Source organism: Lagopus leucura, unplaced genomic scaffold (assembly GCF_019238085.1).
Source record: "Lagopus leucura isolate 7727_CA_CO unplaced genomic scaffold, USGS_WTPT01 Super-Scaffold_100021, whole genome shotgun sequence".
NCBI classification, from domain to species: domain Eukaryota; kingdom Metazoa; phylum Chordata; class Aves; order Galliformes; family Phasianidae; genus Lagopus; species Lagopus leucura.
The window spans coordinates 5,078,438-5,096,050 of record NW_024962274.1 but is presented as its reverse complement, the minus strand read 5'-3'; the positions used below and the strand labels follow the sequence as shown (position 1 = coordinate 5,096,050).

Sequence of the window (17,613 nt, the reverse complement as noted above, 5' to 3'; positions counted from 1 at the left end):
AAAAAAAAAAAAAAGATGTATCCTACTTTTAATTTTGGAACCAAGAAAAGTAGTTCATGCTGACCACTACCTGTAGATAAAGCGGTGACAGAGGGTGAACAGTTGTCATGGGAATTACCCGGTCTGAACATAGAAGGTTTGGAGTGTCCCAACAGAGGGAGCAGGTAGCCTTTATCAAGGCCCAGTGCACGTGGAGCCATCCGGCACCAGCTGCACATGCTGTGCTGAGAGAAGGCAGAAAAGGGAGTGGGTGAACCTGACAGCTCTTCTGCTCCAGTTCTTCCTGGCTATTTGGTTTAGTGCTCCTCCCTTCACTCAGTAGTGAAAGATCTGGTTATTGAGCTTATAAAAATGCAATTTTCTCCCACCCCTCCCTAAGAGCAGAGGCATACCTTATCTCAGTGGGTGAAAAGCTGTTAGCTCTGTGAGCCAGGACATTCTGTTTTTTGAAATGCCTAAATTCATTCTTCTGATTTGTTCTTTATTCTCCAGATTCAATTATACCTTTGTGCAGTAGCAGCACTGTTAGGCTAAATACACATTAAATGCTATGTTAGCCAACTTATGGCAATTCAGCAGCAGGGGCAGGATGGCTTACTGTGTTCTCATCATTAGGATATATATCCAGCTCCCAGGACTGGACAGATAGAAGCAGTGTAAACATGCAAGAGTTGTCATAACCATTAATCAGATTTAGTTTTCTACCTGATCTTTTGTTATTGTCTTTCCTTGCTGTGTCTACTTAAATTGAAGTTTACCTGTTCAAAGTAGAATAGCATTTTAAATAGCATGTCTTAGCAGTAAACAGTCTGTTCTGAAAAAAAAACAAAAACAACCAAACACTTGGAAAAAGATTTTGAAATATCAGAAAACAGAGATGCAAATTAAAAGCTCTAAAGCAATACAACATGAAAATATTGGTGTCTATTGATATGTTCAATTAGAGCTCATCTACAAGTGTAAGGCTCTTTCAGAGTTAGGTGAAGACAAAATACAGCCATGCAGGTAGGAAAATGATACAGTTGCAACTGGATACATACCAAACAGTAACAAGGAACAAAAACTGGAGAAATCAAGTGATGTACTGCTTCACTGAGAATCAAAGAGCTAGAATGGAACACCTGAATACTACTTGACATTCAGCACCATATAACAACAAAAGAAACCAAAAAACAGTGCAGTGCAACGCTGAAGAGTTTCAGCTAGCCCATAGTATTTGTATTAACATATGGTGATCAGAGGTAAAGATTTACTAAATCATAAAGAAAATGCAGATATTTTTTCAAGCAAATGTCTTGGAAGGAGTTTGACTGTCCAATAAAAAGACCCATGCTATGTGATTGCAGAAACATCAGTCTCTTGGAACTGAAGGAAACTTTGAATAGATGAATACATACACTTGAATACATGCATATATGCATGTATTTTGCATGCATATATACTCCGAAACTCATTAGATAATTAATCTTAAACAAACCTGAGTTAGTAAATAAAGGTACTAAAGAGAAATGGTGAAAATTTCCCTTTAGCAGGAGAGCAAAACAGTCTCCTGTACACAAATGATTAACTCCCCTCTGCACATGGGAAGCACAAAACTGAAATTGATGGTTAATGATTGTTCAAAGCTTGATTCATCTTTAATGGCTTCTATGCAAACCTAAAAAATCGTGATTATCTATTTACTTCTCAATGAACAATCTTCCTCTTTGGAAACTGCAATTACAAACCTCTAGAGTTAACTTCCCTCTGAGAAGGTGGCTGTTCCCAATTCACACAGTTAATGTCTCACTTTGTCTTTGCATTGCTGCATTGCTTGGTCTTGGCTTGTAATTTGCAAGTTAACTTCGTAGCCATCAGTGTCCTCAGCTTCCCTCCCTTCCCATTGCTGTAAATTAGCATCATTTGGCATTTCAGAAAGAGTTGGGTCACATTATTTTAAAATGCCATCATATCTATGCGTAGAGCAAATATAACTGAACAAATACAGCTTTAAATGTTAGGTTTCTTGTGTTTTGCCTAATATATCAGTAATAATTTGCCTTTGATTTGGTTGTGATATATTATTTAATAGTATAGGAATCTTAAGGGAAGACTGAAGCTGAGTGATGCTTTTACTTTATTCTCATTGACTGTATGTTTTATAAATACACAGTCTGAAGAAATATTTCTCCTTAATATGTGCTATCTCCTTACATCACCTGCTCTCTGTTCTGCTTGTCCACACAACCTATATGCAGTGTATGTATAAATTAGGTTAAAACTTAGTGCGATTTTTCTTGAGGGCATCTTAGATCAACTAGGGCTCTAATTGGGTTGTAGAACTTGAAGCCACTGTGAAAAGGCACATGCAAAAAGGTTGTGCCTCTGCTTGGCAGGACTCTAGAGAAGGATGCTTTCAGATTCCTTGTGCTCAGCTAGAGTTTACTTGAACTTTCAGAGCAGTCCATGGAAAAGCATCTCAGGCTTTAGTAGGACTGGGATGCAAACACCAATCACTACAGTACCAGAAAAGCTCATTTAAGCTTACTTTTAATGTTTTTGTTTGTGTTCTGGGGCCCAACAACCATTCCAACCATTCTGTGAGAAGGGAGCAGAAATAGTTTATTTTTTTAAATACATGCATGTGAAAAAGGAATAGAGCTTGCATATAGATCCGCTCAGGCATATTCTCCTTTACTGGTCACCATGCAGCATGCATGTAATCTTGGCTGTCATTCCCAGTGCATAGTTATTGATAAACACTGAAAGCACATGCTGAACCGTGCACTGTTAGAGACACACTATCCTTGCCTGGTACCACCATCACATCTGTTTTCATAACCCAGTGAAACAACAGGAAGGTATCAACAGGAAAATTCTGCCCTCAGTTACAGCAGCGTTAATGCAGAGTAACTGACTCCATCTGTGCTGGATTTAGTGTTTGGCGCAAGAGCTAAATTATGTCAGGCATCATATCAATTGCACTCATTCCGAGGGACTTACTTTTGAGTTACTTTTTCTTTAGATGATGTGTTGTTTTATTGACACTAATACAAGGTGGCAGTGAATGTGTGCTTCTTTTGCATGTAATTCATCTATATATGTTTCGTGTATGCTATTTTCATAACATTTTGTGAAATGCTAGTTTTAAAATAGAAAGTAAAATAGGCAGGATAAACAATAAATAAAATTCACCTCTATGCTCAGATAACACAACTATTATAAATGTAATTAATTCAAAGGTCCAAGGGGTCTAGCTGAAAATCTGTGAGGAATCATTATACCCCATGACCTTCTAAGCTCTCTGCCATTTACTGTGAAATTTGTTGCTAGAAGATTTCTTTTTCTGCTTTCATTTCCTGAAATGTTTGCATTGTAACAGCAGTCATCAAAACTGCAGGTATTAAGACGTAGGGTACAGAAACATAATAATCCAATAACCTGAGTGTGTGTGATAGACTGGAGCTCTTTAGAATTACTTCTGAGCGTGGTTTGATGGTTATAGTTTTGCGCACAGTAGCTCTAAAAAATTTTAATTGCTGAGGAGCTTACACCCACCCCAGTAAGCAACTAGAATCCAAATTAATGCTAATGAGAGTTGTTCATACATCCCAAGGAGAAAAGGATGCTAGAAAAGTCATTTTTCTCCTGAAGCAGCTTGTCTCCTTGACTCTGTCAGGAGAAGGAATGCATACCTTAGGAAATCAGTCTTCTCTTGTTAATTCCAGCTGAAATGCTTCAGAAATGTTTCTTGCAAGTGTTTTGACAGAAAGTACAGAGAAGGATCGAAGGCCTGTTCCTGTGCTGCTGTGATGGAACTAACACAGGAAGGCTTTTCAAAAGGAATATGGAGACATGGCCCCATAGCCAAAATGGGAACTTAAGCATTTATATCTAAGTCAAAGAAAGATTTTACATCTGAAAAACTGAAAACAAAAAGTAGAAAAGCCTTCCCAAAAAAAACAGAAGCTTCTTCATAGATCAAAAATATTTAACAAATGGAAATAAGCACTTAGTTCTCTAGTGTTCAAAAGAAAAAGTGCTCACAAAGTCTGGTGCTGACAGCATGCAATCTTATGAGAGGAAATGATCAGGAAGGGCTCCATACACAAGAAATGCAAAGCAAATAAGTATTTTAATTCAATCTGTCAAAATTAATTAGAAACAAGATTAAAAAAAAAAAGAACACAATCAGATGAAGCATTAGCTTATTAATGTTAATTCCTGTTCTGTTGTTGTTTGTGATAAACTGAGTCATAGCTATTTGCTTTGCAGCTGATTAACTGCTCTACAGAATCTGAATTTTCTTTAATATATACCCCTTTCAGTTTGTGGAGAGAATATCTTTTGGTAGCGACAGGCTCACAGCTGTGTCTCCCCAGCCTGCTTCAACTATTGAGGAAGGGAGGTTTAGGGAATCAAGGTCTTGCTGAGGCTTCTCCTGGGGGGGAATTCCCCACCCTAGCTTAGTGTGAATCTTTCAGGGGAGGTCCTAGAAGCTGCTTTCAGCTGTTGAATATTAGGAGGAGTTGCAGAGAAGGCCCATGAATGTGTGCTGCAGTTGCCCTGAGCTTCCAACACAATCTGATCCATGGCTATTTCTCACAGATTACTGACTGTATTTCATAGCATACCCTCTTGGTCTTTCCCTTCCATGTGCGCTCAGGTGATGCATGCTCAGCCTTGGCACTGCTCTTGTGTTCAGTGTAGCTGTCACATTGCAATTGCCTTGCACATGGAGGCAGGAAAAGCATGTGCCTGCTTGCTAGTGAATTGCATAGGCATTTTTGCTTGTTTATATTGAGTGGATCTTACCACTCTATGCATAAAATGACTCCCCAAATTTTATTTATGCTTTTTGCCAGATTGTCATGAGGGATATTGCTGTAAATGCCCTTGAAGATTAGCTGTGTGCTTTTGGAAGAACAGCTACACATCTGGACTGAATGTGGGAAGAATCCACAGTCCAGGAACTGGTTATTTTGATCAGACATATCAGATGTTAAGAAAGCATTATCAATCTGTTCTTACTGGAATAAATAATAGATTACTGCTCTGGGATGTGTAGAGGGTGGATAGGTTGGTAAAGGTAGAAGACTCAGAAAGCATTATCTCTAAGGCATAAAGCATATTCTGCATTTAAACTTGTAAGCTTTCATGTCTTTATGCTTAAAAACAACCACAAATAAATGGCTATCTTGTTGAATGTGCAGTGTCTTAAAAAAAATAGACATGTAGATGTATTTATTGCATATAAGAAAGTAAACGAAAATGTAATTTTCAGCTACCCTTTATGTTAATGGAAGCTACATAATCCATTAATATTAGGAGAGCTGGCATTTTACACTGTTAAGAACAGTTTTTACATTGTTAAGAACAAACCATAGAACACCTGCCTTTTTAGCTAGAAATCTCTGTAGGTTCCTGATCATATCCCTTTGCACACTAAGAAGCAAATGGAATCCTTGGAATCACTGTGGTTTGGAGATGACTGTGGAGGTATTTCATTTATGCCTTATTTCCCAAAGTGACATGATAAGTTAGGTGTCCTTGTACCAAGCCTAACTCATCGAGACAGCAGTTAACTCAACCAATAAATCTCACCTGCCAGGTGGGTTACTGGCCTTTTCTTACATAATAGCTGAAATCTGGCAAGTGAAAATGAGGATCTTTGGTTCCTCTTGGCCCAAGAGGGATTGAATCAACTGCTTTTGTTTCCTGAGAGAATGTCCTAGCAGACAAGATACAGAGCAGCCTTCAGTGAGGCAGTGCTGTTGAAGCTGCATAACTGAGCTATAACCACTACATAACTGAGACAAAAGTGAAGGAAAAGAGCGCTGAAAATGTTCAAATGGAGTGCCTATCTATTTTATACTTATTTTTCACATAATTTTTATTCTTATTTTTAAAATATTATTTTGTTATATTTTACAATTTAAGCTTTCACTGAGTTGAGTAGTAGCAGATAAAAATACTGTTCTTATGTTTTATTATATTTTCTCTTTGAATTTGCGTAGCAACCTGTGAACAATCAGATCCAGTGTTGTTTTATCTGCATTTTCATAGCCTATTAATAAATAGCATTTTCTGAGTAGCACAAAGTACCAGCCTTGGATTTGGCTGGAAGGTTCAAGCACTCTAGAACAATCCCATCTTTATTTGCCAGTTTCCCACTGGCCACGATACAAAATATTAACAGCAGTTTAACTATGTCTTAGCATACTGTATATACATGCATATATATATTATATATCTGAGTTTTAATTAACTGTGAACAAACCTAATATGCAGTCATCTGTGCAGCAAATGTAATCATACTTTATGCATTTGAAACTTCTGGATGCCTGCAGTACATGAAGAACTCTTTGAGTACTTGAATTATTATGTATTTCATTATAATGTAATTCTATATTAGATATTCTATTTATGCAGAATCCAAAAATAGTCTGTGCTGTGTAGTGATGCAAATTTCAGTGAATAATCCACAAAGAATTTCAAAACCTTAACCATTTATGACATGCACTTTTCTGTATCTTTAATGAAGAATCAGGTTTTGAATAAGTCACACTGGGCTTTTCATGAGTAAAAGCCATGTCTGTGCTTCCCTATTAAAGAGTCTATCAGTTCTTTTTTTAGTCATATTGAAAATATTAGGGTTTATCAGTACGCTTCAAAATTCCTGAAACTGATTTTAGATGTTCTGTCGACAGCTAAAGTGCAAATCAGGTTTCTGTGCTCTATGGCTGTGCTCCCCCTCCCGAGCTGCCAGCTGGTTGTTGGGGAATGAGACAGCACAAGCAGCCTCATGACCAAGGCTAGGTAAGGTAGTGTGACAGCTGAAATATCTGCTTCCCTCATGCTTTCTTATTGAGGAATCCAGCTTGAAACCATGTAGAATGGAAGAGAATTCCCTTCCAACTAGTTTAGAAAAGAGTGGACATGAACATGGAAGGTTTGTGAATGAGGCTCTTATTAGACTGAAGTCAAAGACGTATGATGAGAGGCTTGAAGATTGTATATTTCAACAGCTTCTCCTGTACTGGTATAAACTGAGACTAACAGGCTGCCCTGAAGCTTGTGCTGTTACCCTGATGTTAGAACCACAGCTGAAGTCATCTCTCAGCTCAGACCACAGGTTCTCAACAATATGTCAAAGTTAAGCGAGGAAGGAGCCTCTTCTTGATCTACTTAGAGACGCTGCAAAGCAAGAGTGGGGGATTTTCTTTGAAATAGGTGGAACTGAGCAAAGTTTATAATAAAAGATCTGATCATAATTTTTTATTCCTGAATCTTTTACAAGTAACTGTTTCCTGTTGCTTAAACACTTAAAGATGTATTTCAGTGCATTATTTTAAAAATACCCTATTTCAAAGAATCATAAAGAAAAGTTTCAATTTTTAACTGTTCTTCTCTACTTGTGGATCCAAAATTAAGTACTGGAAGTACAACAATGTGGTAAAGAATCAGGAAAATCATCAGGTGGCTTTTAGGAGACTGACCAGAACACACTGTATGCATTTCTAGTGAATAGACAGCCAATTGTTGTAAGTCCATCACCACTGTTCAGGAACTTCAAGGACTGTGTGAGAGATTTTCCATTCATAGCCTGATTGTGTCTCTATTACATAATTACATGGAAGACCAATTTTTTTTTAAATGGTCTCTAAAAATAAAACATCCTTTATAATAACTTATTAATACATATTTAACAGGTTAAAGCTTTTTTTTTTTTTTTTTAATCAGGTAGCATGAAATTAAAAAAAATAAATCTGATCAAACTTAGCAGATAAAACACTTATACTTTCATCATTTCTTAACCTTCCATGACAATATCTCTTACATTTTGAAACAGCAGCCCCACAAACACTGAACCTGCACATTTTTTATGTGATTTTTGTTGTCCCTTAGGTAAACAAATGCTCTTTGGAAGTTAGCATTACAATCAATTATCATTCCCCTCCCTCTGGGTACTTCTGTTACCAGCTGTGACACAGAAGGAGAACACCTGAAAATCTTCTGTGCAGCCAGCTACTCCTCTACTGCCCACCTTTAGGAATTACTCCTTTTTCCAGTAGTAGAAAGAACAGTGTTCATGGAATAAAAGAATTGGGTTCTGCTCTACCACAGATCAAATTCTTTAAGTCATAGCATATTCCTATTCCCCTTACCACTAAGAATGGAGAGTGAAAGGTTTTGTGGTTGTGCTACTGGCTGTGATGCAGGTTTTATGGTAGTAGAACCAGTGCTCTGCTTGGATCTGAGGCAGATTTTCTTAAAGTTCAATTTGACCTATAGACAATGACAACTAGCTATCTACTGATAAAGTTTAGAAAATACTGTCAACGAATTTTCTTCATCTGACCCTGTAAAAGTTTATGTAAATGTCAAATCTGTATTTGCTGAGAAACTAAGCAGATTCCATTATGCAGTGAAGGTCAGGATGATAAGTTTTGTCAAATAGCCTTCACTAGGAGAGCCATGAACATGTTTGGCTGGGAGGAATGATGCTTGTTTTATAAAACAAATGCTACTCAAATGAAGTCCACCACCCTCTATTAGGATGAATATGTTCAGAAACACCTGAACCTATAGAAGTTGAGAGGTTCCTGAGTTCTAGGACTGTATTTATGAAAAATGAAAGGTTAACCCTCATTTTCAGTAGGGCTCTGCCAATTTTTTTAGGCAGGTAAATTAATAGGCTGTATTCCTCTTGGTTATATGCTCTGACTTTCATTGTACTCTCGAAGCTCTTAGAACAGTGTTAAGACAGAAGACCACCTTTCTCTCTCCTGTTTTGGATGTATGCATCCTTTGACAGCTGTGAACTCATGAAATGTAATGCTTCATCACCTCATGCAAACCTACGGTCAGCCATAAATCAATATTTTATTTTTTCTGATTTATCCCCTCCACCTTCCCTCTGCATCCCTTTGAGAAGTGCCATGCACTGATGCTAAGACTGGTTGATTAACCATACATTTGAATGCATGATGATGCACATGTTATGGTGAATCAGACACCTATTTCAAAATCGTAAAATAGAAAAGAGCTCTTGAGTTTCTCTGCTGTCAAGAATTGCACTATTTTGAATCACTGATTGCTGGAGTGTTCTTAGATTTTTTTCCCCCATCATTTGTCCTTTTGCTTAGCCTTATTGGTGTTTCTGTTTCTGAGGACGCTGAAATGGCTGAATTCAGCTCACAGCTATTTGAGCCAATACCAACAGTGCCTGTTCAACAGCAACCACTGAAGTGGGAAAAATGCCAGTGTACAGACAAAGCTTCCAAACAAGGCCTATTGAGGGTCTGATCCATATCCCCCTCTGAAGGCATTGTGAATGCCCTTGGGTTTTTGCATCCCAATAATAGATTTCTGTAAGAGAGTTCAATTCAACAGTACTTTCTAATACGTGGCCTGTCATTAATTTGCCCATTGGCATTCCTGGTAATAACCTTAATTATTCTGAATTCCTTTATAGTCTCATGGTTTTACAACAATACTGCTGTGATTTAACATTAATAACAGACCCTTCCTAGGAAGGAGTATCAATTTCTTTCTTAGGTAATGTTATAATTAGCAACATCTTGCTGTGACAATTGCTGCTATAAAAGACGTACCATTTATAGATGGTATTACATATGCAGTGTGCACTGCATGCACATTCAACCATCCTGATATATGCTTAGTGCCTGGGAAGGCAACAGTGAAAGATACACATGCATAAAAACATTTGAAAATGCTTTAGATGTAACGTAGAATATTTTTTGTGCATTCAAGGCTGTAAACGAAATAGCAGGAGCCTTGGAAGAAGGAATTAACTTATGGTTATGTCTATCTTATGAGCTTCCAGTACTTTTATATCATATTTTGGTCTCGTCTATACAGTTGTGTATTGTCAGCCAACAAACTGTAATTTCATGCTTGAGTGGGCTGATAAAAGCCTATTCTTCTGCTTCTTTTTATGTTCATGCTACACTATACTGTAATAATGGAGTGAGAAGGGGAGGGAAAAATAGAATTAAAAATTGTCACAAGGAATAATAATCAATATCCATCAGTAAAATCTACTATAGTAGATACTATGGTAGCTTGAGCAGCAGTTTGTTCTGGTGAATACACTGGGATTCCATTCAGTACATTAAGCTTTGGTGCAATGGCTTCAAGTTCTGTACTTTGACTTGATAGGAATGTAACAGACAGCTATACAGGTAGAAGGAAGCTGCAGAACTGCAAAGTGTTTCTTTAAAGTAGGAATTTTTCCACTTGTAAATTGTGTCTGTGCTAGAATATTTGACTATAGCTATTAATATAATACTTTTGCATAAAGTTTGCCTGTGAAAGAAATCCTCTGAACTTTGCTCTATCTTGTTACTGTATTTGCTGAATTTCTTTTATACTAAAGCCTAAAATCTTGATGCTGTCAAGATTTAACATGCTACAATTTTCTACAGTGGCTTAATGCAGCTGAAAAAAAAAAAAAAACAGAGAACAGAGAAATTAACAGATTAACAGAGAAATGAAAGTGGTTCTGCAGGTTGGATTGTCTGACTGGGGCCTTGGTTGTATGTAGTGCTGTGTGCTTGCGGTGGGACTTGAAAGTACAGCTTCTGTACTTGGTAATTCCAGGAGGAATAGCTCGAGTGTCTCAGCTCTTGGGAATGGGCAAAGATTGCTTAGGCTGGGGCATGGACTGCTCACCAACAGGCACACAGTAGACTGGTGCCTGAGGACAAGGGGATTCCTTAATCTCAGCTGCTAGAACAGGAAATTGGTCATAGCCAGTCAAAATACTTCAGACGTTATCTCTGTGTCTGAAGGACTGGTTAAGTGACATAACAAAGCAAGATAAACCGACAGAAAGCTCTGGCAGAACACTAGGCAGGAGCTTTAACTTCTTTCCTGTTCCCTCTGCTCCTTTGTGAAAGGCACATTAACAGCCAGTGCCGAGCACCCTGCAAAAGGCAGATTTCAGAATCTTCAGTTCCACTTTGACTTTTTGTCCATTTTCTGACCTACTTGGTGGGCTGCTAGTCTCTATGCAGTTGATGAGCCTTGGAAACCTTTCAGAACCATTCAAGAAATAACATTTTGGCTTTTAAAATAAGATTTAGAGCTGTTTTATACAGGAAAGATTAAAATGTCATATTTTGTTTATGAATAATTTTGCTTTTAAAATTTTGAACTTCTTGTGGAATGAATACTTTTTAGCTATTGTAGATATTCACGTATTTTAATATATTTTCACATGAAAGATAGCAGTATAGTTGCACAAAGACTCATACATTTATATTGGGGCTGTTGGGCTCTGTGAAACATTCTTTTTATTCGCTTGTGATTCCTCTTATCAGAAATTGAGAGAAGCCCTTGAGCTGAAAAACAAAAGGTATTCTATGTCAAATGAGCTAAGATGTTACATATAAAAGCAGGTGATTCTACACTGAGTTGTTTCGAACAAGCTGAAGCCCAGATTCTGCCTTAGAAACCATGCAAAACTCCTTCAAAAATCAATGACCATTTGACACAAAGTACAGAAAATAGAACCTAGCCCTGTATGTCCCTGAAGGATGGGAACAAGGACTCAATAACAGCTCACAAAATGTTTTTTTGGATATTGTGGATCTCTTTTCACACAAAAGCACTTCTCCTTTTCTCAAATCACAGTAGCAATGACATGCTTGCCTTTTTCACTCGTACCGTGCCTGCACTGTTTAATCATTATTTTGAACATTGATTTTTTGAAATCCCATTCCCCCATGTTTCTCTACTTCTTCCTTTATAGGCAAGAACAAGCTAAAGTACGAAGGCCTTTTAACAATGGATTTGCTACCACTGAAGTAACAAGAAAATAAACCCATAACAGTTTGCTTCGAGAATTATTTAGTTTGTATGTTATTTTGTATTGCTTGGAGGGATGAAGTTAGAATACAGAAAAGAGTCTCATCTCATCTTTCTATTGTCTTCCTTTGTAACTTACAAACTTGTACTTAGCCTGTTGTTTGCTATATTTTTCAGCTCTGAACATATAAATAGGTCTTTGCACAATGTATGAGTTTCAGTGTCAGGATGAAAAACCTAAATAGTAAAAATTTCAAACTTCAGCTCCTTACTTCTGATCCTTTTGATTATACTTTGTGTAACCAAAAGTCCTGCAGCTCATCTCTTCCTTCAGGATCATGGTGGAGAAAGGGTGAGTGAAAAGATTCATATTGTGCAATAAAAATATCAGGAAACTATTACAAATAGTCTTCATGTATGTCTTTTGCAATGGGAAGGTGAAAAGGAACGTGCATCAAATAATGTAAAAGAACCACAATTTTTTAAAATCTCTTTCTAGTTAACTTTTTGTTTGCAGTTGGCAGTTAAATTATGTTTAGTAATAGATGCATAGAATCATAGAATCACCAAGATTGGAAAAGACCTACAAGACCATCCAATCCAACTGTCCAACGATCACGAATATATATCTCATTAACCACGTCCCTCAACACAACATCCAAACGTTCCTTGAACACCTCCAGGGTTGGTGACTCTACCACCACCCTGGGCAGCCCATTCCAAGGCCTGACCACTCTCTCAGAAAAGTAGTATTTCCTAAGGTCTGGCCTGAATCTCCCTTGGTGCAACTTGTGGCCGTTTCCTCTAGTCCTATCACTAGTTACATGAGAGAAGAGGCCAACCCCAGCTCATGACAATGCCACTTCAGGTAGTTATGGAAAGCGATAATGTCTCCCCTCAACTTTCATTTAAAAATACTTGGGCAGGAAAGAGAAAAGAACAGTGGATCAGATGCTTACAAATCCTCTCTTTTAATAAGTTTTAAACTAAGTTCAGGTAGTTATTGCTAGTACTAAAATGTCCTTTGGTTTCCTGTCCTTCTCAAGTCTGCAGCATTTGAGAAAGCTTTATGATTAGTCAGCTGCTCTTGTGTCATTGTTGTGTTATGATGTCCACTAAAATCCCTCAGCTGGGGTTTGTGTTTTACTCTCAGATTTTTTTATTATCTGCTTGTAAAATCTGCAAAACAGATTCCTGTGCTTGATTAGCATCTCTCTGCTATGAACCCTACCTTTTCTGGTAGCCAATCCTACATTACTGTTTCTGTGAACTACCTGAATGTGCTTGCACTGATTTTTTTATGCTTCTTTGAGTGGTAATGAGACTGAAGTCTCAGAGAGGGGTGTCTTTTCTCAGATTGGAAGCTGTCCAGCAAAATAAGGTCCTGGTCCACAGCTAGGCCACTGAGTGTCATTTTACTGTTACTACCACAGTGATAAAAGAATCAAAACAGTGGCAATAATGAAAAAAGCTTTAATTCTACAGCAGGTAAAAGAAAATGGTATGCATGTGCCTGCTTACAGACTCTTGCCTTTTCTTTCCAAAATGTCTGTCTCTAATATGACAGTGGTAACTTCTCCCTTAAGAAAAATTCATTTGAAAGTTGCAAAATTCTGAATTTTAATTTGATTGCTAGTTCACCCTGGAATGGAATTTTGCCTTTGGTAGTTTTTCCATTTTCTCACAAGCATAGAAAAGCACTTATCTTGCTTCATAGGCAGCCATTATGGCTGTTTTATCTGTGTAACAAAGGACAGCAGAAATAAAAAGTTAGGTGCCCCGATAAGTTAAGGAGGAGAAACTTTTGAAGTCTACAAATAACACAGTTCCTTTTGGCTGATTGATTTCAGGTGAGCATAAAGGACACAAACAACCTTTTTCTTTAACTAAACGGTGCACATCTGAATGACAGACAGCTGCAGTTCAAGTAGAAACATTTTTGGCAGCTGTTCCACGGAGAATTGCCTCACTCAGAACCAGACTCCTGTTTCTATTCAGCGTAACCGAATGTTAGTTCCTCAAAGTCAAAAGAAATCTGAAAAGAAGAAGAAACCTCCCCTTGCACTACTCTATTTGTGACCGTGTGCATGAGGGTATCAAAAAGCAAAGCTTTGAGGAAGCCAGACAGCTGTGCTCCTGTGCGGGCTTGGTAGCTCAGTGCAATGGATGCAGTAGACGTGTCACTGCAATACCTGCAGTATGCCTCTGCCAACTGATTCCTGCCTGACCTCTTATCAGTCCTCATGCCTGCCAGAAATAGGCAGCAGCAGAGCTCTGCTCATTCGGTCTTAGATGATCACAGCACACAGTTCCATCTTACTCCATTGCCAGAAAAGAACAGAATTGGCTGTAGGTGGAACCAAGGCTTATCTCTTGCAGTTTAACACTTCTTAATTGAAACCTAAGAGCATGTGAAGCCATCTTTTGTTCTTTTCCTTCTTACTTTATTATACTCTAGCACATATTTTCCTTTTATAAAGTAAGACATTTCTTCTCAGGACAAGCTAGAGTATGATGAGTAAGCTCACATAATTATCCTGCAACATGATATGAGCTTCTCGTTATGAAGAAGGTGAGCATTTGTGGAAGGAAAAATCTTAGCAGAGCATTATGTTCCCTTTTTCATCTTCAGTTTCAGTTATTTCTGCATATTTTATTGCTTTATTGTGTACTTCAGTGTAGGAGTCCCAAATACTTTCTCCTTAATGCAAGTGCTCCACCAGAAGGGGGAGAGCAGTTCAGTCACCTTCCTGACTGATGCTACAGAACAATCAGTGAGAGCAACAGTGACCCCCTGTGAGGAAGTCAGGATTTCATGAATACAGAAAGAGAAGGAAGCTTTGTGTAATAACATATCAAACCAAGAATAGCAGAATAAGTTTAGTCCAAAGTAGCTGGAGAAGCAGGTAAAGGCTGTTTACAGTACATTCTTAGATTCATTTTACCTTCATTTTAAGGAAGAGGTTGTGACAGGAATAAAGGCCTTTGTAGAAAAGAAAGAATTCTAACTCTAGACAGGTAGAGATTAGGCAGCAAAAAACAGCAATGCTTATAAGCAAGTAAAGAGGTAGAAGACTGAGAAGAGCTAAAGCAGATTGCTGCCAGTTGGGACTAAAGTTACAATTTCATTGTGGGATGCGTTGGGATGGGAAATCTTTGCACACCACCTGTTTGAGCTCTGCCCTTACGTACTCAGGTCTTGTCCCTACAAGATGAAATTCCCACTAACTTACTTATTCACCAGCTAAACTTGGCTGCATCTGCCTTGAAAAAACAACAATACAAAAGTATGTGTATTGTGCTGTTTGTTTCCTAAAAACAAATTCATGAAGTATTTTGTGTTGCTTTCCTCACATCTCCACTTGCCCTTAGGAGTATATCACAGCTTCAAATGATAACCTACTCTGAGTTGTAAAAACAAGGAAGCCGAAATAAATTCAGTGGAATTATCCCAATGTCAGATACCAAGTATTTTGTTTTGCATTTTACTTGTTTAAATAATTGAGATGAAATTCCAAGAGCATATGTTGAGCTTACTTAAGATGGTTTAAATGATCTCTTCATTTTTCTTGTTCCAGTGTAAAAATTTCCTAGCCTAGATTTTAGAGAATGGTATGTTTTTCTTAGGTGTCAATACCTGATTCAAAGATACTTGCTTAAACAATCCTTATTGAATCCAGCTGGCTCTGGATAAGGCTTCTACTGTTTTATTCAGAACAAATATAAAATTTGATCCTCAAGAGCCTTTTTTTTTTTTTTTTTAATTCTACCCTAGTCTGGCACATTGTCACCATCTAAATCGACTGGAATAAGTGAAAATCATTCAGAATGACAGCAAAAAACAGCACCGCTTTTTGGCTTCTTCAGCGACGTTTCCTCCTTTTTGCTTTTTGGCCACAAAATAAACAGGCATAAGAGATGTAACTGCCAGAAAAGTCAGCAGATTGGTGTTAATGCCTAAGAGGAAATTCCTAACTATAGAAATGTCACAATCATCTACACTTTCAAAGTGTATTTCCAGATAGATGGTTATTTTTCACTGTCTTATCTTTGGAAACCATATCATAATCCTCCATGCAATCTTATTGGACACAAACATGGTGTTACATGACAATTTCTTCTTTTAAATTTAGCACCACAGCTTTGTAATGTTAGAGAAAAACAAACCTAGAAAATCTGTATGGATAGTTTGTCTCCACAAAAAGAGTGTTACCTCAAAAATGCCATACTGATGAGACACTCAGCGCTGTGAGTCACAGCATTAGTGGGCTGAACCATTATTGTGTATGGATATACATTTTCTCTGTTTGTAAAATTCGAAGTGTTTTATTTGTAATAGAAATACATTTTAGGATAAAGGTGTGGTTGTAACATTTGAACATCTGAATTTTGAAGAAAGCTTATGACTTAAAGAAGTTGATACTTAAGAATGCGTTCTTTTTATGACTCGTAAAAAAATCACATTACTATAATATATTCTTGAAATGCAAAAGAGTTAGAAACTAGAATTCGTAAAAAAAAAAAGCATTACAAACCCAGATTCAAAATCACTTTCTAGATAAAATGTCAGAAGCGAAGATTTAAGATCTCTGCCATACAGATAACCTTTGGGAAGGCAGTAGTAAAGACCATCATTTTCACTTCTGCTGAATTCCACATTCTTTTTACTTTGCAGGCCCTGTTGTCCAACTATTTCATATCGATTTCTCTCTTTCCCTTCCTCCTCTGTCCCTCGATTTGTAGTTCTACCCTTGTTGTCTCTTTCATTCTTTTTTTCTAACTCATACCTTTGTCCAGTTCTTGCCTTCTGCTTTCTTATTTCATTTTCAGAGCACAATTATTTTTTTCCTTCTCCTTCCCACCCCATTCATGTATCTCTTTCAACCTACAGCTTTTAAGATAAATCACAACCACAGGCTTTTTCTTTCTGAAAAAACGGAGGCCTGGATGGTAGCTAAAGTTATTCTTGATATAATATTATTCTATATTTTTATTTTTTATGATATAATATATAAAAATTATATATATATTTATATTATATTATATTTATATTTATATTATTATTTTATATATTATATAAAATATTTATATAATATATCAATTATAATTGATATAATATTATTCTATAATGCTGGTACCCAGCATTAATGTTTAAGCATGTTTCCTGTTTTATATTGCATTTACCTACGACTTGTAAGTATCATTAAGTAATTATTCTAAGAAAATACTAAGAGCTTTTTGGCCCTTGAAGCTGCTCTGATAGATGAATTAGATCAATACAGTCATTTATAACCAGATATATGTTGTTTGTTTGTTTGTTTGTTTTTCCCTGTCAAAAGACTCTTTGAAAGATAACTTCAGTAGGATTTTTCTTAGGAAGCTGAAATATTTCATCTTAGTTCATTGCAGATCATAACAGAAAAACAAACATATAACTGGAATGTTAATTTCTACTCACTAGTGCAGGACAAAGGAATTATCAGTAGAAATGCTACCAAATAATGGAGACTACTAGAAAAGTTTTGCCCATTTAGCTCCTTAGTTACTATGCTTGGAAATTATCAGGACTTGTACTGTATTCATTTTATTTTCTGTTCATAGCTAAGGCATGATTATTATTCTGGGATCTCGCTGACTTACACAGAGCCTCTCCAGAGTGAATTTGAAATGGCAGTAAATCAGAATGGTTGCTTTTATCATCTCTTTGCACAGGTGTTAGTGACAGCAAGGGTCACTAATGCTGATGTAAAGAGTAAGAGAGCATGAGTGTGAAGAGAATCAGTATTGTTGCATCAGTAT

The 17,613-nt window shown here is 37.1% G+C and overlaps 1 protein-coding gene across 5 annotated transcripts in view; it reads right to left on the bottom strand.

Moving 5' to 3' along the window:
• The window catches only part of SLC9A9 (solute carrier family 9 member A9), a 172,199-nt gene that overhangs the window by 32,356 nt on the left and 122,230 nt on the right, over window positions 1–17,613 (bottom strand). Inside the window, exon 15 of one of the 5 annotated variants that reach the window (XM_042878390.1) lies at window positions 6,947–7,176. The exons of 3 other annotated variants lie outside the window; for them this stretch is intronic. In XM_042878390.1, coding sequence (XP_042734324.1) covers window positions 7,164–7,176 — 13 coding nt within the window. In that variant the 3' untranslated portion in view covers window positions 6,947–7,163. Of the gene's footprint in view, window positions 1–6,946; window positions 7,177–11,306; window positions 11,349–17,613 lie in introns of those variants that run through there. One more of the 5 variants, XM_042878389.1, reaches the window with a different exon arrangement.